The following is a 21246-nucleotide window of genomic DNA, read 5'->3' as shown; positions in this document are numbered from 1 at the left end:
AAGTATTTAATAACTTTAAAAATTACAGTCTCTCCTTCCAAACCACCTTACAAAGGCTTGAAGAATTCTCTGTAGTTTGCTTTACCCCTGAAGGGCTTCTAGAAAAGTAAAAGATTATTCAAATTTCAGAAGCTGAAACTTGTCTTGCTGCTGAGAGAGGCTGACTTTACAGCCATCCAGACAGCGCTCTCTTCCACAGCAGTCAGGGTGCTCACGGTTCAAAAGGGGCTATCATGTCTCTCGTGTGTACTTGTGGGCTGGTCTGATTAAAATAGAAGTGGAAAAAGAAAAGGTCTTTACGGCTTCATTTCAGCACAATGAAAATAAATTAAGGCTGAAACTTGTGCTGAAATACTTTGCTGAATCAGAGCCTAAAACAGTATTTTTCCTGTCCCCTCATGCTTTGTTTTAATGGGTGAAGCCAGGCATGAACTGACTATAATTCCTGCTGCTCTGTAATCATTAGAAATAATTTTTCTAATAGTGTCCAGATAACTATATGTATTAGAATTTATTTGGGTTGAACAGCAATAAGCTGAGCACAAATTCTGGTGTTTGTTTTGGCCGTAATCTTCTCTCTCTCAGATACAGGTAAATATAACCATGGTGGAGGAAACTTGTCCTTTCACTTTGAAAATTATTCCTGATAGAAACTATGTTTTTGTGTCTGTCTGCTTATCAGCAGGCTGTGCATACTGGGGCAAGGGGGAAGCAGTACAGGAGTGGCTGAAGTGTGCGAGCACTGGTTTATATTTGATTTACTTCTGTACCACGAGCAGGCTTCAAGCCTCTGTCACACACCTTCAGCTGCGCCGGTGTCTGATCTTCCCTCCTGCAGCTGCAGCCCCTCTCAGCATCTCTGGTACCAAATGAGGCCGGGTAATTGGCATCAGACGGCCTCACAGGGAGGCTGGCTGATAGCAACAGGGAGGAACAAGGGATACAATAATTTGGCCGCATGTGTGTGATAGAGCTTTATCCATGTTCATATTAAATTGTTTTCCCTGGTCCTTGCGTTGTTCAGCCCAGACAGTCACTGTCTTGGCCCTTAGTTTTGCATCCCAGCCTTTTTGCCTTCAGTTCATGTTTCCTTTTCGCCTGCTTGCCAGGTTTATTTTGTCTTCCGCCCCTCCCAGTTCTGCCTCACAGGTCTTATTTTTACCCCTTTGCATTTAATTCATTCTCTTCCCTTCCTTCATTTCCTTCTCTTCCCTTCCGTAGGGTTCCTTGCAGGATGAAGATGATCTTCATCTCCTCGAGGAGCTTCCCATTTCTCTGCGTAGCTCAGGGCTACAATGTAAAGGAAGGTGCTGAGGTGCTGTTTAGCGCAAACAATTTATTCTGAATAAGTTAGCAGCTAAATAAGTCTCTTTTTTGTATGCACAAAAATATTATTTTAACATGGCTTGTGACATAACCAAATCAGAGTGAGTTTAGACATCACAGGTCGAAGTCCTTGGCACACAGGGCACTCCATCCTGCCAGCCTTCAAGTCCTTGCCACCAAACATGCCACCTTTTCACAAAAAAGGGCAGCAAAGATGCTTTAGATAACAAAATAACATATTTTCTTATCTAGCTTTGGAAGCAAACTGATCTCATGTCAAGAAAGGGGGCTGAATCGGCTGACCTCCTGAGGTCTCTTCCCACCTGAATTACTTTATGATTCTATAAAATTTTGCCTGAAAGTGGGAAACAAAATAGTTATCCAGAGGCAGACACAAAAGCTTAAAAACTTCAGTGAAAACAAGTTAAATTTTGAATCCTGATCATGTGAAAACAGTGCCTTATGAATGCAAGCAATCCTACAAATAGGCAGGTCTCCCAGACCCATTGATAATTGCAGCCCTGCATCATGCAGGCATGAACACACGGAGGTATCCTTTAATCCCTGATCAGCGGTGATGTTACCCGTGTGTCGGTGATGTTACCCGTGTGTCGTGATTTAGCTCCAGCCGGCAACGAAGAACCACGCTGTGGCTTACTCACTCCCCCCAGAAGCAGGTTAGGGGGAGAATTGGAAGAAAAAGGCAAAACTCATGGGTTGAGATAAATGCAGTTTAACAGAACAGCAAAGGAAAGAGGAAAACAACAGCAATAATACTGATAAAGGAATATATAAACCACGATTAATGTACCACTGCTCACTGACTGAAACCTGGAAAAGCCCCATCCCGCTCCTGCCCCCGACCCCCCCGGTCCGTTCCCCCAACTATAGACTGAGCATGAAGTCACACAGTATTGAAACTTTGGCTAGTTTGGGTCAGCCATTTGGACTGTGTCCTGTCCCAGCTCCTTGTGAAAATATCCCTACCCCTGCTGGAACCAGGGCACCATGACAGCTTCGCTTCTCAAAAAATCTCCATTTCAGCTTCGCTTCCGTATTAGTTTACAAGCACAAAGGTATTTATTGCTTCATGTTGTTCCTGCTGAGAAGGTTGTCCCATACACTTCCTGCAGTCATCTTCTGCCACGGTCCCCTCCCCAGCCCTCTCTGCATCCGATGCTGCGCCTCTGGATGTGCCTGTTGTTCCTGAGCCCGTGTGCTTGCACATTGCTGAACCTGGGGCCACAGCTGTGCAGTCAGATGGCTCCATCGCCACGTTCTTTTTTCCTTTAGCAACAATGACTCACATGATTTTATTTTGAAGTGTTCACGGGGTGTGTGTTCTTGCTAAAAAGCTGCAGAAACATGTCCTTTCTTTCGTTTGAGCGGAAAGAGAGGAGTCAAAGATTTTTTCCCTTTTAAACATCCCAGAGTGGTAAGAGAGAAACAATCAGCAATAATTTTGCATAGGAAGAAATGCTGTCATGTCTGACACCTTTACACTGGCTAGAAAACTGGAGATGTCCTGCACCACTGTATCAAAGACTTCCTTGAATTCTCATTTTATTCCTCCCTGCCCTGTTTGGTGAGTAGTTTGTGGTATCTGGGTTAATGAAACGTGTCCTCACAGCATAGCAGCCCCAAGAGTGAAGCACAAGCCATTGATCTGTGGGGCTCTGGGGGGCACACAGCCTCAGAAGAAGCGTGCCTGGGGGCCAAGATGGGTACCGGAGCTGAGCACCCACACTGTGGAGCAGGGAGAAAGCCCCGTTGTCAGCCAGCTCTGCCAGCAGGCCAGGGATCCTCAAGGCTTGCTTTAAGAGTAGGAATGCTGCAGGAGCTGATTACAGCAAGACAGCTGGAGTATGGAGACTGTCACTTATGATACTGATACGTTTTCATTTATATCTTGTCCCTGATGCTATTATTTAGTCTTATTCACCTGAATAAAAGTGCTGCTATTATTTAGTCTTATGCACCCAGAGAAACCTTCGTGTTCTTTCAGAGCTTAGGTGTGTATTGTATCCGGCACAGCACCATTCTGCTCCAAATTACTGCCTGCACAGTAACAGTGATGCTATATGCATGCCATCTCCCACACAAACTGTAGTAGTCTGCTACAGTTTTTACTTCCAGTCTGCTACCATTATTACTTTTCTCTTTACTTGATGCTTTTCAAGCTTTCTGCTTTGTCCTTCCCCTCCGCTCTGCGTTGGAGGGGAGATGGGCTGAATCCTTGGCCCTGTAGCCTTTTGCCAGTCTTTAACAGCGTCCTCTGCAATCCCCTCGGACCGTTTTATCTTGCAGAGTTGTCACAGACTTCTCTCTCTCTCTGTCAGAGACTGGAGTTAATCCAGGATCTGGGGAGGCACTGAAGGGTGTAGGAGGGAAGTGTCAGGCATCTGTTTTTGCTACACAGTTCATCAGTGGCCTAAGGGTAGGAGCTATCACAGAAAAGCACGTCTGTGGCCTGTGACGAGGCACATGGGTGTGTAATACCCACCTGAGTCGAGGTATTACAAGACAGAGACTCCAGACTCCAACCTCAAGTGGGAGAAAGCTCTCCCAGGCCGACGAGAGGATGTGGGTCAGGGAGGTAACTCGGTCACAGAGCAGTTGTAGGCTGGAGCATGTGTGTGTTAACACAGCAGATGAAAGAGTTCAGCACATGTGGACAGAGTAACATGACTAAATCACCAGGGAGAAATGAGAAACATGAAAAGGTTGTGGCAAAGTAAACACAGCCAGTGGAAATGCTTCATTGTGAATTTACATTTTTAGCTACGTTTCTCCGTGTGAGGAAGCAGAGGGACCAGATTCTGACAATCAATCCCAGTCCTGTGCATGGTCCAGAGCGTGGGCATGGCACAGAACTGGCACCAGCCCTGGGGAGACGTAGCCGCTGTGTGGCTTGGCCCTGCACGTAAGGGAGGGTCCGTCCTCCTCTCCTGGCTGAGTAAGCTTGTCTGTCCCTTGGGAGAGGAGGAGGAAGGCGAAGGGATATTCTCACCTTCCCCTCCTTCAATGCAAGTGCCAAAATGACTGCCAAGGTGGACAAGAGTAGCAAGGTAGGATCAGGGAGCCCTGCCAGCAAGCGTTTGTCGGTGCTAGAGGCTTAGTCCTGGACTTAGGAGATGCTCCGTGTGTGAGGCTCCCTTGGAGTCTGTGAGAAATTGTAGGTGGTAGAAGGGGAAGTGAACAGGAATATAACTTTTGGCTATTGTTATGGAGAAAAAAGAGTTACCAAGTGTATCTGTAGAATATTTCCAATGAGTAGTATGTGTAACTGAACACAACTTCAACATTTTGTGAGAGTTGGTGGCTTGATGAGGCTCGGAGCAATCTGATCTAGTTAAAGATGTTCCTGCTTACTGCAGGGGGATTGGACTAGATGACCTTTAAAGGTCCCTTCCAACCCAACAGATTCTATGATCCTATGACTTGCAGTATGCAACAAGCCATGGTCCTCTGAAACAGACACATCCAGCACTAGCATCCGCATCGGCAGCGCTCCCCGTGGCCAGGGTAGTGTCCATTCCCTGTTCAACAGCGAACAACATTTGTTTCTCAGAATATGGTAATTGTGCTGCGATTTGATATTAATAGCCTAGACTTGGAGTTATTTGTTGGTTGACCAACCCAGAAATTGATAGTAGACATCCTCCTATCTAAAGGACAATAAATGTTCTTGTTAAGTCATGTTAATTTGCTTTTGACATGGGCCTAAACCATGTTCACAAGCAGTCTCTGCAATTCAGCTGAGTCACAGTAATGCCTGAAATTCCTGTGTCTCGGCCTTTTGTCTCCACAGCCAAGTACACAACAAGGAAGAGTTTCTATGTGCTATCATGAGAAAATTATTTGGATAACAAAATAGCCCAGAGGAAGATAAATAAATTCTGAGTGGGAAAGAAGCATTGTCATCTTTTGTCTGTAACATGTTAAAAAAAAAAATCTCTTCTTCAAGAGAAATTTGTGATTAAGACTGTCTCAATAAGACTATGTAATATCATATTAATACTTTCATGGGGAGGAGATCAAACACTAAAGGTTTTTTAATCTAGTGAATAAAAGGCACAGGAAGAACTAAAACCTGGGCAAATTCCAAATCATTTTTAACAAATTGACAACCACGGAAAAAACTCTGGAAGAAGTGGTGGACTGCCTGTCTTTTGAAATAAATTGAAACTGTTTTGTTTTTTTTCTAGAAATTGTTCACTAATTTTGCTTTAGTGGGGTGCAAATTATTGGGATGAGCACAAGCTAATGGGATGAGTTCAGTGGCGTAGGCTGTGTAGTATGGCTAGATAATAGCCGTACATATCTGTATGTAAGAAAATTCCCTTACCCCACAAAACTTGCAAACAGTGTCACCTTTTCACAGTCAATTACTATTAATAGAGTTATTCCGTGTGTACGTGTGCGTGTGGGACAGCCTGTGGCTGGCAGAGCAGAGGGATGTGCTGCGTTTAAGGAGAGGAGACAGAGCATGGCAGGCCAGCAGAGCAGCCCACATCTCCGGGCTGGGACGAGAGCTTGGCGTTAGCACTGCCGGTGTGGGGCAGCGGCACTGCCTGCGTGTTGGAGGGAAGGAGGGAGGGACACGCCAGTGCGGTGCCGGGACCTTGGGCACAGCTGGCCCCACGCTGTGCGGGGATGGCCGGAGCCCTGGGATCATCATGGCATGTCTCCATGCAGCACTTCCCCTCTGAAGTATGTGGTGGTTTATGCCCCTCCTTAGTTTGTGATCGTACAACGATTTGGTTGCTTGTGCCCATGTATAAAATTACCTGCGTATGGGTAATATAAGAAGTGTTTTCCAGTAGAACAACAGCTAGAACATTACACAGCGTTCCTGTAAAACTGCACAAACTAAATCAAAAATCCCACTCTCAAAACCAGCTCTCTGGATTATCAAAATTGCCCTAGACTATTAAAAGTGAAATGATTTTGAAAATCTAATTTCTTTGACTATTCTCTTGCTTTATGTTGTGTGCTTCACACACCTTGAGGAAAATAAATCGTCTGACCTTACTTCTCGTAAACATGAACAGTGGGACAATGTGTGGGTTGCACATCTTGAAAGGAAAAACTGGAGCAGACTTTATTTCCCAGGGTAGGGCTTTCTTTTTAAATTTACCAAAGATGCTTCTCATGAATAGTACCCTTTTAAAAGGACCTGATCCATATTTTAGAGATTTAAACTGCGGGTTCCCTTACACCCATCATCTCTGAATTTTACCTTATGGAATGTAAAAACCTCACACTGAAGTGAAAGATGTGTATACTTTCTAAATATGAATCTTTCCAGCTATGGAAGAGACACCGGCACTTTGTGCAAGCAGGAGTTTGGTAACAGCACGTGGGGCTCCCGCTGCCCCACTAGCAGTGTCTGGGAGGGAGGGTGGCAGGCGATTCTGGGGACTGAAAGTTTAGAGCAAGAGTTTCATGGGGGTCAGCCTGAGACATCTCACAAGGAAAGATTTTCTGAGGCTGAATTTTGAATACCTGTGTGCAGAGCCTTAAAATGCACAGGCCGAGGTGCTGACGAAGGCAACAGTGTGACCCATGGGACGCTGGCAGAGCAGAGCAGGGTGCTGCCGCAGGACAACTCCCCCATGGCCATTTGCTGTGTTCAGCTGCTGCCTTGCCCCAGTCCGCTCCCAAGAAAGCTCTGGAAGAGAAACCAGTGTCCCGGGCCAGAGCCCGAAGCCTCCCCTAGCGTGGGAATAGCACGCACAAGAGGATGCAGGGGCTGATTTACGTCACAGCGCTGCGTGTAAAACAACAAGTTACAAAAGGGCATTCTATAGAAAGGAAAAAAATACTAACTGAATATCAGAAGAATGTTTGTCTTCCTGCTTTTAGCTTAACGTGGCTCCTTTTTTAGTCGCTCAGCTAAGATGAGTGAATTTGTAGGAGTTGAAAATGCCACACAGTCATTAAAGTGAGCTTGAGAAAGTGCTGGGAGTCTGTACCATGTTCCGCGGCTCTTCTGAAACACAGCACTGTGCTTGCTGCGGTAGACACTGGAGACCAAAATATGAGGCAATGGCAGCTGTTATAAAAAAAAAAATAAATTAAAGAAACGCATCATTTTACAAGAAACCTCTGTCAGGCCACATATGTTATAAAAACATGCTGTGATTGATAGATCTTAAAGGAAATGTTAAGTAAAACCAACCCAACAGATTGTTTGCAGCAAAAGACAACCATTTGCTCTTCACCAACCTTTTCTGTCTTTGTCCGCTACTTCTCACTCTCCTCATTCAGCAAACTTCAAAGGTTAATCACTGCCGGGAGCAAACAGGTGAAACCTTTCTCCTGGCCTTGGAATAGCCCACAACTAAAAATGCTCACGAGGGTTATTCCGGTGGAAGTCTGATGCCACCTAAAGTCTCCAACAAGTCTTGCAGTAGAAGAAATCAGCATTTCTCCCCAGCATTCTCAAGCAGTCACAGCTCTGAAGTTATTAGTTATTTATAGTTCTTTGTGGCTACATTAAGCACAGCAAAAGTTTGCGCTGTGAGAAAATTAGCTCAGTCATGCTAGGCTGGGTAAAAATCCAAATTTCTGTCATCCTCAGCCTGCGAGAAGCAGATGTCGTAACTCAGTCCAAAATCAAAACTCTTAAATGGAGAGACTGTCCTTATTCCCCTGATGCTAAAACTGGCCTGGTAATGATGTTCCTTTATTTTTAGCATTTGGAGACCATGTGACTGTAAAAGGAAATCAGATTCAGTAGATGGAAGGACAATGCATGCAAGACATTTTCCATGAATGATATCAAGCCTTAGGGAATGTTTAGGGGATGCTAACACGTATTTTAGAGTACTCTTCTGAGAAGGGTTAATACCTTTATCACTAGAATTGGTCAAATGAGCCCATTAAAATGTATTATGATAAAAATATGCTGTTGTCACAAAAATACACAAACTTTGAAAAAATGTGTTGCTTTTACTACATTTCCTTTGGACTAAGTATTAATTGTTGGGTTTTTTTAACATCTGACTTAGTAGAGTTTTTCTTTAGGATTTTTCTTCCCTCTATTTTACTTTAATTTTCATTTCCATTTTCCCTTCTTTGTGCATTAGTGCTCAAGATAAGAACATCAGTATTATGCGTTTTCACTCCTGACATGGTTTAACAGCTAATAACTAAAGTTGCTTTTGGATTTGAAGTATTATTCAAAGTGGCTGCTATTGAGTGCTGTTGGGAAGATTAAGCCTAGTCTTCTAGATCCAAGTGTCTCCTGACTGCTATAATGAAACAAACTGATTCTAGTTTTTTACCTTTATTTTCAAGTCACCTGGAGGGAAGCAGGGGAGGAACTACCAGACTGCACAGTACAGAAGTGGTAGTGACTAGAAGGGGACGTAGGCCACTTGAAGTCAGAAGCAATAGAAGGGCAGCCCCTTGGGCACTTGCATTTGGACACGCTAAGTTCCTCAGTAGGTGGTAGGTGTTCTGGACGAAGAAGAACATCTGCTAACGTGGTTGTTCCTCTCTCTCCAGCACCCTCTCGAGCTGCTCGCACGCCGTGGTGGCCCTGCTGTACCCCTTCTCCTGGCAGCACACCTTCATCCCTGTTCTGCCCTCATCCATGATTGACATCGTGTGCTGCCCTACCCCCTTCCTGGTGGGACTGCTCTCCAGCTCGCTGCCCAAACTGAAGGAACTGCCAGTAGAGGAGGTAGGAGCTGGCACCAGAATTGTTTGCCGGGAGTAAAGCTGGCCTCACCTTGGAGAGGGCCTGCCACTCGCGCATAAATCCTCACATGTTTAATTTTTAATCCACCTCTTTGTTTCTTCTCTGCCTAATTCTTATGGGCAGCCACCTCTTGGTAAAAGGTTTAGTCTTCTCTTTATTCCACCCCTCTTCCCATACCTGGCACCTTGACAGAGAGAAGTGAATGTTAACCTGGTCAACAAGTACGTGCAGTGTAAATATGCTGATTTGTTCTGGTTTTGTTGTATCTAGACCAAGAAGAGGAAGACATGAAGTGCCATTGGCTATGACACCTATTAATGCTAATGGAAGCTGTGCATGAAGCCATAGCCAGCACAGAAAAGAAAACCTTTAAGCCTTTTTTTTTTTATTTTACTTCTAAGAATTTGTTAATACTATATTGGAAATCAAATGAGAATTGCACTTCATCAGCTCTTCAAGTAAAATACCACAAAAATACTCAAGGGCACACTCTTCTCTCTTACTCCTATTAGTTTCCTGTAATTTTTCTATAAATTTTCTTTTCTTGTGCTCACTTTCAAGGCTCTCTGTGCCTCTGGCCTATGTAAATCTCTGCTCTGTTTTTCTCCCACTTTCCTAACATTGCCCTCCCACATCTTCCCAGCTCCATCTCCCAGCTCTGCTGCTTCATTATCATTAATATTTCACACCTTTGCCCTTCGGAAGCCCTGCTGCCTCAAATGACACCGTTTTCTTTAAAGCCCTCTGAAACACTTTTCTTCTGCACGTTTTAACAAAAATGGTTAGCAGTAACCTGCTTAGGTCTAAGAAAAAAGACCTGCCAAATCCTTTTAGCTTTTTTTACATATTAACCCAGTATGAGATCTGTTGTATCTAACTATGTTAAATTAGACTTCAAGCTCTAAAGAAACACTTACTCTCCTTGTTTTATAAAGCACACAACCTGTTGTTTCACAGTAGGAATTTGATTCATGTTGAGGCTTGGGACCGTTCAGATGATCTTTCGCTGTTAAGAGGCAGACACAAATGAATGTTTTCTGTCCCTTCAGGTATATTTCACTATAGTGTTTTCTTTTCTTTAGGCTTTGATGGTTAACCTGGGATCTGATCGATTCATCAGACAGGTAAAGTACAGCTCGAAGTGTTGCCATGCAGTCTAGCAAGGTGTTTACTCCTATAGTATGATTAGGTTTCTTTGATTAGAGATATTTGGCAGGAATTGTGCAATGGGAAAGAGATTAGGAAAAAAAAAAAAGTGCTCATTTTCTGTTTCGCCAAATAAGTACTACTCCTCGGGTATGCAAAAGGGATGGAGGCTGTGACTGGCAGAAAAAATCAAGAACTGTATTCGCAGTGCAAAGAAAACATCCAAAGATAATAACCTGATGTTAGCAAGAAAACTCACACTGTTGGAGGTGAAAAGGACAAAAAGTGCAAAGAAAAGTTTTTGAGTGAGAGAGCAAAGGGGAAGAATAGTTGAATGTGGTAGGAAAAGCAGGAGCCTTACAAACAGGGAGATGAAGGATCACCATCTCCTGGTAGTACCGTGGCACTAAGTAATTTCAAAAATAACAATCTGTAGGTTAGATGAGTAAACTTTCTTGTGTAATTCCCTGGAAGATATGGCTGGTGAATAGTGGTTGCAGAGCTAAGATTCTTGCGTCTACTTGCTTTTGCTGAACTAGCATTAAATAAGATGAAGCGAACAACAGGGGGAAAACCCAGAAAACAAGATATACTAGAATGTAAGTAAAAACAACTGTAAAGAACCAAAGAAGCTGCCTAAAACCAACTAGAGCACCTGTGTTTACATATAATAGCTAGGCTTTGCATGATGTCTGTTTAGTTAAAAACATCTATTTAGACACTTTGTCATGTAAAAGGCCTATTCCAAGTTTATATAGGTTTATCTTGCTCTTTGGATTATCATTCCTGACTTTAATCTCATTAAGAGTGACAAGAAATTTTGTCTAGAAATCTATGATAGTCGCACATAGATTTTCAATGTTTTGTTTATGTAGGCATGACAGTAACAGATACAAAAAGCTTTTCTTCTGAATTTTACACCTTGCAAAAGTATTTGCTGTAGTTGCTGCATAGATTAATGTGATCTAAAGGTTTTATTTTTTTTTTACCTCTGTCAGATGGATGATGAAGACACACTATTACCTAGAAAACTGCAAGCTGCTCTGGAGCAGGCTCTAGAGAGAAAGAACGAACTGATAAATCAGGATTCAGATAGTGATTCAGATGATGGTAAGTTCATTTGGAAACAGGGAGTTGTATCAACAAGCATGTAGGCAGAATTGTGACTTTCCATCCAGGAGAAAGAAAGCTGGGACTTCAGTACTCAAATACGTTTTGCAACATCAGAGATAGTCTCTGAACGCACAGGGAACGGGATTGATAGCATCAACCCACAGCAATATATTGTCAGCGATCTGTTTTAATTTCTTTGTAAATGACGTGCACTCTCATGAGTACCTCTCAGCCTTTTCTCAAACAGAGGTTTGCAGTTAACTTGGCCCTAATTCAATCCAGATAACTGTACGTGCTCAGGGGTGTGGCTGGGTTCGGAGTTGCTCTTGGCGCTGGGTATGTCCAGGGGGGAGAAGCAGGTACCTGCAGAAAATAGTTTCAGTGCAAGAAGGGCTGAGTTGCCTCTGAAGGTTCATATTTCTCTCCAGCAATTATAAAAACAGCCCAGGGCGAATTTAAATGCCTGTGGTTAAAAGGTATGAAACAGGCCCCTATTCAGTTTTTGAAATTTATTTCTACTCATCTGTGTTACATATGTAAAACTATTTTAACATCTCAGAAATTATGAAAACCCAGATTCTACAACATACCCTTCTTGAGCAGTTCTTGGTAAAGGCTTATTATCCCCAGAGCAAACACTTTAATTCTGAGCCACTCAGAACCTTCTCAAGAAAACTTACTCAAGGATTGAAATATGAGGTGTAATTTTGATGACGCACCCACAAAACTTTTAATTTTCTGAGCTGTTTCCCGAGGATTTGTATTGACTCTTGGTTATGAAACACCAGTTATGTAGACTGGCACTCTTGATGATAAAGCTGTTACCCCATCTGACGTCTGGCCAGGTCTGCAAGGAGCTGGTACAACTCCTTTCAGTTATTAGCATGGCATCAGTAATCCGCCAGGTGACAGTGCCTGGCCCCGTGTGGCTGACAATGCTGAGAGCTCTGGTAGCAGCTGATTTTGGTGTCCTATTGCCGCCTTATTTTGCAGAATGTAACACCCTGAACGGATTAGTGTCTGAGGTTTTTATCCGATTCTTTGTGGAGACAGTTGGCCATTACTCCCTGTTCCTAACCCAGAATGAAAAAGGAGAGCGTGCCTTCCAAAGGGAGGCTTTCCGTAAATCTGTGGCGTCCAAGAGTATCCGCCGCTTCTTGGAAGTTTTCATGGAATCCCAAATGTTTGCTGGCTTCATCCAGGACAGAGAGCTGAGAAAATGCAGGGCAAAAGGTAAGGGTGGTTTTCGCCCCTGCAGCGCGCGTTAGCTGTGTTTCGCACATGTCCCGTGCCCGGGGCCTCTGCCTGCTGTCAGGGCTGGGCACGCTCTCCATGGCTGGCAAACCTCCCGAAACACGCTGTCCGCTTCTTGTGGGCCTGCATTGTAGCTATGGTGGTGATAACACAACGGCTTTAACCGGGAGAATATTCATATGTAAGCGCCTTAAATCACTCAAAGGCGAGACTGGGAATGATCCTGCGGGGGGCGCAGCCCATCCCAGATGGGGAGCCGCCCCAGGGGCTGCCTGCCAGTGCTAACAGGGGGGGAAACGGGAAGCACTGGTAAGATAAAGGCCGGCTAACCAGAGGGGCGCGTTAAACGTAGGTTGCTGGAGGCCACCCCCAGAGCCAGCCCCTGCCCGGGGCCGCTTCTGGCCTTGCTGATCGGAGCCGCGCTGACGGTGGTCCCGCTCGGCGGTGGGGAGCGCGGCTGTTCCATCCCCGCATCCGTCACCCTTCACGTCATGTCCGGGGCTGCCGGTACACGTCCTGATACCGCGTGAAACTGAGTAGCCCCTAGCTGGCGGCAATGTCCTGAAATACTACAGAGGCAAAGGGCTGTAAAAGTACGAGGTTGAGAGTGCAGAAGGGGGTTGGGGGTAGCGGATTCAGCCGCACACGGCTCACCCCATTTTCTCCCCTCTCCCACAGGTCTCTTCGAGCAGAGGGTTGAACAGTATTTGGAAGAGCTTCCAGACACAGAACAAAGTGGAGTAAACAAGTTTCTACGAGGCCTTGGTGAGGAAAATCTTTAGAAGTATTTCTGAAATGAATTTTCATGGGTTTTTTCTTTTTTTTAATTTAATTTAAAAAAGCCTTACCTGAGGTGAAATCAGATAGTCGAGCAGGTTCAATGTGATAGGAGATATCAAAAGGAAAACAATGAAAACATACTATAAGCTGACAAAACTAGATTTAATTATGACCCTTGTTAACACTTTCATCTTCACTTGGGGGCAGGGTAACCAAACCATAATCGAGGAGGAGTGGAGGAAGGCGCCTGACCACTCAGGGTTCTGTTAGTTGGCTCTCCCTGCCGGTATTAAGTAAAAGACTTTTGATTGCCCTTGGCTTTTCAGTACGTGCTACAGACTGACAGTGTGCTTTCTTTAGGAAACAAAATGAAGTTCCTTCACAAGAAGAACTGACTCCTTTCTGCTGAAATACCAACCCAAAGACTATTTATGACGCTGCGTATGAGACACCTGCAGCGTTTCGGAGTTTGATGCAGGAGGACAGCAGAGCAAGCTGACCGCAGCTTTAAGTGACAACCGATGCTGTTAGACATTGTGCCAGATGATGGCTCCATTCTGTATTTGGGTAGAATTTGTACATAATGTGCTGTAAGCTTTTGTAACTGATTTTGTAATGAGCAAGGAAAACTGTGGTAAATATTTGTATATTCCTGAGAATAACAGGTGCTTTTTTTTTTCTTTAGTATGAATTGAGTTATGCTTGGTGCAAAAATGACTAGCTGATTATGTGCAGCTGACTGTCTCAGCAGAACCACTGACTTCACGGGATGTTTGTGAGAGCTACACTGATGCCTGGATACTGCGGGGATGAATGGGCTCGGGTACGTGGGAGAGGTTGTACGCACGGGGGCTGCTTTCATGTGGCGGAGTTGGTATTTTTTGTTTTTGTTTTCCTTCTAATTAATTTTAAAAGAAAGAAATAACAAAGCAACTTGATAACAAGGTACTTGGTTCACAATACAGAACTTCCACTTGGTTTGAATTCTGGTCAGTAAACTACTTGTAATCCATTCTGCACTAAGACTGCTAAACCTGAGGAGACCTCAGTTCTTTGGCATGCAAGCTGCAACAAGTAGGTACAGTACATCCTTTCCTCATGTATGTATGTATGGTTTCTAATAAACTCTGTAAATATACCTGTTTGTTTATATTCATTGCATACCTCTACAGTTCCTGATGTTGAGTAGGTACAAAACCAGAGTAAATTTCCTGTGATTTTTAATGAATTTGTAATTAAAATACAAAATGGTTATTACAAACCTGTCTTTTAGTAGGTTTGCTATTTCATAGTTTTATTTTTCTTCAATGTTTTTCACTAGGGCTGAGATGAGACATTTTATATCCCTGTTCTGCTAATTTTATCCTAACAGAAGCACCTCCTAAAACATTTTTTTTTCCTTTGCATGGGTTAGCAACAAATTACTTTTTGTCATTGTGAATATTATACATACTGCTCCTGAACTGTGGTATTTTCAGGTTGGTTTTGTGCTACCTTAGTTAGATGATCAGAGCAGAACACGAGCAGCTTGTAGCAGGCAGAGCCTTTGCCTAAATCTCTGATGAGCTGATCACCTGTGGCACCAGAGTCTGCTTTTCCTTTGCATTAGCTGCAGCCTGTCCAGCTGGTGTTTCCATTTCAGCGAGGGCTCTTCAGCGGGACAGGAATGGTTAGCTTGCCGTGGCTTGCTGCACGGCTGTGAACGTTACTCAAGTACCACATTCATCTCTGATCTGGGAACATGACTCCTGTTGAGATTCTGTAAGCTTTCCCTTAGTCTGAAGAAGAAAATACAAAATACTTGATTATATTTGCAATTCTGACAGCTAATGAAAATAGCTAAAGCTTCTTCCTTTTAAAAAAAAATCAAACACTGTATTTTTCTTCATTTGCAGCGTGATTTCTTTAGTTAGATCGGCTTTGAGGCTTGCGCAATTCCTAACCTGACAGTGGTTCTGGTTTGCTGACAGCCTCATAGAGCAAAATCGAGGGATTATTCATTAAAAAGGTGAAGTCGTTTCCTTTCTTGCTTACCTCCCTCACACTCGTGTATATACAAAAGCTTGTTAAGTGTATGTGAAATGTCTGTAAAATATCAAGTGCTTTTGATTCAATGGAAATGTACTCACAAATGTTCATGTCCATTAGTTCTCCTCTATAATATGCTGTTAAGTTCCAGAATGACTTCTAGATATTCTTCAGAGCGGAAGGAGTAACTTCACTTGTACAGGTGGATTCTGGCTATTTTATTAACAAGAGCTGCTGGTAAATATATGGGGAAATATATATTCCTCTTAAGAAAACGGTGGATAAAACATCACCATCATCAGCTGAAGGAAGTGCTGCAGAGAAAAGATGCAACAAAGGCAAGAAAAAGGCACGGAATGCTGATGTACAAGAATGAGGCGCTGGAAAAACCATCTCCCACACTAAAGCTGTTTTCCTCCATCTGCACTGTAAAAATCTAAGTAGAAAACTTTCAAACATTGTATTACCCATCAACAGGCCATTCCAGTGTTTGTAATGTGAAACAGAGGAGAGTGGGGGGCAAGGTGAGATCCCATTTCAAAAAAATTTGTAGCGGTCTTGATACTCTTTAACTACAGCTGTATAAACCAGTCCTATTTCTGGACATCTGTGTTTCAAAGCATCAGATGAATGAAAAACAGGGAGAGTATTATTTGCCTTTTATATTCATTGTTAAAACTAACCAGTTTTTCCTAGTTGTTAACACTAATGGTGTTCCTGAGCATGGAACATTACTAGTGAACCACTTAACTGAGAAGGAAATCCTGAAGAACAAATCCAGTACCGAGACCCACGCTTTAAATTGGTGGAGATTTATTTAATGTCTTATGGTACAAAATACACAAAAGACAAGCTCGAGAAACAATAACATTCTCCAGGAATTGTTCTACTGTGGCAGATAGTTGTGTTTAAGTACATGGTATTTATTTTCCCATAGTTATTGGTATTTAATAAAGTGACCAAGGTTGCCGTTTTTTAAATTCTGCTCAAAATCCTACTTCTGCTACAGATCACGGAGGGAAGAGAAATCAAGTTTTGTCAGTAGTTAAGAGGGCGCAGCACCTAACGCTGTCTGCCTGCTAAATTCACCCCGCTGCTGAAGGCGGCGGTCCAGGGCTGCTCCTCTGCCAGGGCGGCCCGGCCCGGCCCGGCCCGGCCCAGGCCGCGGGAGGACCCGGCGGGGCGCTGGTGCGGTGGAGGCAGCCCAGACCGGCGTGTCCCCTGAGGGAGAAGCACAGTTTATCTCGCCCTGACCGGCTACCAACGCCTATCCGCCCGGCGCGGCTCTGCTGGCCTTTACGGCCAGCAAGTTCCCCGCTGCCGCCCCGACCCGCCACCCCGACGGGAAACGTCCGCGTCTCGCGAGACGCCCCATCTCGCGAGACTCAGCCCTCCTCAGGGTTCCTCCGGGAAGCCTCGCGAGACCCCGGCCCCGCCCGCGCCGTGCCTTCCCCCGCTCTCGCGAGCGCTGCGCTCTTTCTCTTCCCTCGCGCACGCCGACAAGATGGTGGGTGCCGCTGCTGGGGCTGCGCTGGGACGGGACGGGCTGGGCTTGAGGGGCCCCGCGGCCGCTGCCCCTCGCTCCCGCGGCGGGACGGGGCTGGGGAGCAGCGGTGGGGTGGAGGGGGAGTCGCTCCTCCGAGCCCGCGGCCCGCTCAGGGTGCGGCGGGGCCGCTCGGGCCTGCCCTCGGCGGGCCCGGTCCACCATGGCGCCCGGCTGCGCGGCCGGAGAGGGGAGCGCGGCCCCCGAGCGGCGGCGGCGGCGCCGGGGAAGGGCGGGTGGTGGTCTTGCTTCTGGCCGCCCGGTCTGCTCACAGCTGCTCTCCCGTTCTCCCGCAGCCTTCCAGACTAAGGAAGACCCGGAAGCTGAGAGGGCACGTTAGCCACGGCCACGGCCGCGTTGGTGAGTGGAGGGGCGGCCGCTGGGGGCTGAGGCCTCTCGGCCCGTGCGTACCCGGCGGCAGCTCCCCGGAGCTGAGGGGTCTTGGTGGTCTTCTCGGGTCGCAGAAAAATACCGCTATGGGTGCGGGGTCCCTGTGCGTGGGCGATGCTCGCCCTGTGGGGGCAGAGGCCGCAGTGATGGGCTGAGCCGAAGTCTTGCGTATTTTTCTAGATTTTACTGGATTTGTAACCTCAGTAGCACTGAGGTGATAAGTTCTGGTTGTGTGATGAGTTAAGCTTATGGGGCAGTGCTGTGTCCTTTGTAACTCTTTGGCCATTCCTACCTTGTCATCCCATTTGTGCTAGCAGTGGTGTCTTCTTGTACTCCTGTAAGCTAACCAGAGGCATGCAGTGGTTATTTTTTTACTCCTGTAGGGTTATTTTTAGTTGGCTCATCTCACTGAATTGAGATGAATGCAGAAGGGGAGGTAGAATCAGAATAATCAGCTTAAGTTGTTACCCAACATACCTCTGAGGTCAAGTGATATGTGTCATATTCTTAGTGTAATAAACTTAAATTTTTCCTTTTAGGCAAACACAGGAAGCATCCTGGAGGGCGTGGTAATGCTGGTGGTTTGCACCATCACAGGATCAACTTTGATAAATAGTAAGCTAAGATTTTAAATATATGCTAGCAAAATGTATGTTCCTGCAGTAGAAACAACTAACTTTTATATGCGAATAAACAAAATTTCCTACAATTCTATGTATTTTTGCCTCTAACATGAAGTGTGGCATTATAGCTACAGTCAACTCGTGTCCCCATTTACCCTAAAATCAAAGACCGCTCTTAAACCGTGCGTCTCTTAAAGAGTTCAATACAGCATTCAGTAAACTTGACCAAACTTGCCTGTTTCAATGTGATCCTTCCTAAACAGTGCACACACAAAATGTTATGTAAATTCAAAAGTTTAAGTTAAATCCAAACTGCATCCTGTTTAGCTGCATATTGTAAAGGTAAGGCATGTTGTCTTGACCTTATTGCCGAGACTAGAGTCACATCTGGACACTGCCTGTTGTCCTGGTGTGCTAGAGTACTCGGACAGTAACCACTAATCTATATTCACTGGCTGTGACCGTTCTTGACTCAGTCAGTCACCAGGTTAGTGACAGTCCTCAGGCAGTGCAGCCCTCCCTGGGTTCACGAGTTGGGGTTGCCTCAGAAATACAGGGCTGGGCCGGCCTCACTCATGAGGGGGATTGTGTTGTGAGTTCAAGGGAGAACAAACACTTCCAGAGAATAATTTTCACTTCCTGTGATTTGGATACTAATGATTATTACAGTGAAATACTATGTGTATTAATAAAAGTAAAGGTATAATGTGAAATTTGATTACTTTGATCAAGTCATATGCTTGTTCCAGCATTGATTTGTAGCCCTACCTGTTTAGGATCATTAAAAATGTGATCTAACGAGGAATGTGTTTCTTCCACAGTCACCCTGGTTACTTTGGAAAAGTAGGCATGAGACACTATCACTTGAAGAGAAACCAAAAATTCTGTCCTACTGTCAATTTGGATAAATTATGGACGCTTGTCAGTGAACAGACAAGGCTCAATTACGCAAAAAACGAGGCTGGACTGGCCCCAGTCATTGATGTTGTGCGCTCAGTAAGTTTCTGCTCATATTCAAACTTGTAATTCGTGGTCATTTCTTGGGCAGCTTAGCTTTGTGTATCCCAGTAGGAAACTGGTGAACTGCAGATAAGCTACAGGGCTTGAATATTTGTGAACTTCTCACAGATATGCCAACTTATCTTGGCATATAAGTAGTTACACAGTTACTTAGGCTGTTTGTTTTTTTCCGGTAAGAACGTTTTCCCATACTTGTGTGTGATTGTGGACAGGGACTTCCCTTATTTTGGAAGGTGATGAAAGATCACTTGTTCAAGACACTACTGAAAGCACGTATAGAAACACAGTTGAACTGTTCTCATTTATATAAAGTCACTTCTCTAATATTGAGACTAGAGTCACATCTTAACATGTTGGGTTGTCTTGGTGTGCTATAGTTCTCGGACATAAATGTCTGATCCATATTCACTGGCTGCGATATCTCATGTCTCAGCCAGCCACCGAATCAGCAACACTAACTTGTCTGCCATGGGGGTATGTTCTGTGTTCCAAATTACGATTCCTGCGTTGGCCAATTATGCCACTTCTTGTAACAAGCAATGATTTAATGGCTGTGGTATTACTGGACCTGGTGCCATGACTGTTCTTTTAATGTAAGGGACATGAATGAAATGAGAGGATTCCATGGTAGAGAACAGCTACAGCTGCGAAAGTGTGCAAAAGTTTCAGTTGTACATTTAAGATGTGCTGAAAAGTCCTCTGCTCTGTTGAGAAGCACCAGGATGTCCTGCAGGTGAAGAGCGCTGACCATAAGTCACTGGGTAGTAGACAGTCTTGGAAGTGCAGCCAACTGCTCTCTCTCCTTCGGAAAAGTGGGAGAAGGTTGTTGACTTTACCAGATTTCACAGTGATTTCTGTATATGGAGTACGGGGAAAAAAAATCCTGCTTCTAAATTATAGGAAAAGTTCAGTTTACAGTTTCCACTTTTTCTGTGGAAAAAATGCAGCTCCACAAGGTCATGCAGGGTATTTTTCTTTCATTTATACTAAATTTATATTGGAAACAGGCAGTGAATGAAGTCACGGTGATCATGTTTTTTGTTTTAACTGGTGCACGTGAAGAGACAGGTCTGAATGTAGGAGCCTGCAAAGCTAATTACAACAAACACTTAATGTTTTTTTTTAAATCTTTCTAGGGCTACTACAAAGTCTTGGGCAAGGGGAAGCTGCCCAAGCAGCCTGTAATTGTGAAAGCAAAGTTCTTCAGTAGAAGAGCAGAGGAGAAGATCAAAGAAGTTGGAGGTGCCTGTGTGCTTGTGGCATAGACGCCTTTGTTTATTCAAATTTTTTGAATAAAGACAATGTGTAAAATGTCCTATTTATGGAAGTTTATGGTATTTTTTTGCCTGACTTGTCCAGACACTGTTTGCACTGAAGTCTTGTTTGCTTAGTTATTTCTGGCAGTTTTTGATTAGTGGTTTGACTGCTTCTTTCTGTCTTGATTGCCTGGCTACAGTGTCCAGCATTTGGCAGGTAGATACCTCATTGTTTGGTCTTTACGAGGTAGCAAAATAGAGGGGTTTCCTGTATTTGTGCAGCTCTTTCAATTAGTGATCGTCTTTACAGCTGTCTGTGAAAATGTGATTTCATGTTCAATCGATGGGGGTTTTTGTACACTAAAATGGCATCTAGGTGAAATCTGTGGGGAGACTGCCTTAGCCTTGGGGGATGAACAGCAAGAGTGTGGACAAAGAACTGCAATAGACCAACACAAAGTGGTAGTAGTATACCAAAAATTGCTGTGTGAAAGAGTCTTAGTGTGGGAAATTGCTGTCAGTAAGCTTTGTGATCGACAGGCTGCTTTTTGGTATAGCGAAACAGTTCTAGACCCACTGCCACTAAGGCGGGGTATTGGAGGGAATGAAGGGGAAGTCCCTGGGAATAGTGTGGGACAGTAGGGAAGAGCTGAAATGGTTTCTGCAGGCACTGAAGGTCTGCCTGGTACGCGGCTTTCTCACAAGTGACACCAGCTTCTGAGCAGAACGGTGCTGTGCAGGGTGCCTCTTTGCAGCTAACGGCAACTGTGCCTCAACGTTTCTCTATCAGCATTATGCATAAAATAAGATGTATTTTGACTTTAGTTCAACAATATGGTTGAATTCTTTGCTGTTTCATAGTGGTGTTAATGAAAGGCCTTTCTAAACTACAACATTTGCGTTTGTCCCTCCAGTGCTTCAACTGCTGCTAAATGGATGACGGCTGCCTAGCTTCTGGTCAGTCGACGTACAGAATGCAGACCATTTTAATCCATGTGCTTTTTAGAAACTGCTGGTGTAGTACTGGGTGCCAGCTGAAGCGTTTGCATCCTGTAT

At 44.5% G+C, this 21246-nt stretch overlaps 2 protein-coding genes and 2 non-coding genes across 5 annotated transcripts in view; all 4 read left to right on the top strand.

Moving 5' to 3' along the window:
- DENND2B (DENN domain containing 2B) overlaps positions 1–14468 on the top strand; it is a 180156-nt gene extending 165688 nt beyond the window's left edge. For both annotated transcript variants that reach the window (XM_074585905.1, XM_074585906.1), the window contains 6 exons: positions 8842–9019; positions 10120–10161; positions 11182–11293; positions 12290–12529; positions 13229–13315; positions 13691–14468. In XM_074585905.1, the coding sequence (XP_074442006.1) occupies positions 8842–9019; positions 10120–10161; positions 11182–11293; positions 12290–12529; positions 13229–13315; positions 13691–13725 (694 nt within the window). In that variant the 3' untranslated portion in view covers positions 13726–14468. The remainder of the gene's footprint in view (positions 1–8841; positions 9020–10119; positions 10162–11181; positions 11294–12289; positions 12530–13228; positions 13316–13690) is intronic.
- A 2034-nt stretch (positions 14469–16502) lies between these two features.
- RPL27A (ribosomal protein L27a) lies at positions 16503–20252 on the top strand. Its single transcript, XM_074585907.1, has 5 exons — positions 16503–16865; positions 17198–17261; positions 17831–17906; positions 18736–18910; positions 20071–20252. Exons 1-5 carry the CDS (start codon positions 16863–16865, stop codon positions 20197–20199), a joined length of 447 nt encoding a protein of 148 aa, XP_074442008.1. The 5' UTR covers positions 16503–16862; the 3' UTR covers positions 20200–20252.
- On the top strand, positions 18283–18414 carry LOC141743232 (small nucleolar RNA SNORA3/SNORA45 family). Its single transcript, XR_012587000.1, has one exon. It is a non-coding gene; the product is annotated as a small nucleolar RNA SNORA3/SNORA45 family (small nucleolar RNA).
- LOC141743216 (small nucleolar RNA SNORA3/SNORA45 family) lies at positions 19260–19391 on the top strand. The gene has a single exon (XR_012586983.1). It is a non-coding gene; the product is annotated as a small nucleolar RNA SNORA3/SNORA45 family (small nucleolar RNA).
- Positions 20253–21246: the final 994 nt, after the last annotated feature.

This window comes from Larus michahellis, chromosome 4, assembly GCF_964199755.1.
Source record: "Larus michahellis chromosome 4, bLarMic1.1, whole genome shotgun sequence".
NCBI lineage: Eukaryota > Metazoa > Chordata > Aves > Charadriiformes > Laridae > Larus > Larus michahellis.
Note: the sequence above shows the minus strand (reverse complement) of the source record. Positions and strands in the feature narration are given on the sequence as shown.

Coding starts and splice junctions, on each gene's coding strand:
- RPL27A (XM_074585907.1), top strand. Junction 17,907..18,735: donor AGGATCAACTTTGATAAATA/GTAAGCTAAGAT, acceptor TTTCTTCCACAG/TCACCCTGGTTACTTTGGAA. Junction 18,911..20,070: donor TCATTGATGTTGTGCGCTCA/GTAAGTTTCTGC, acceptor AAATCTTTCTAG/GGCTACTACAAAGTCTTGGG.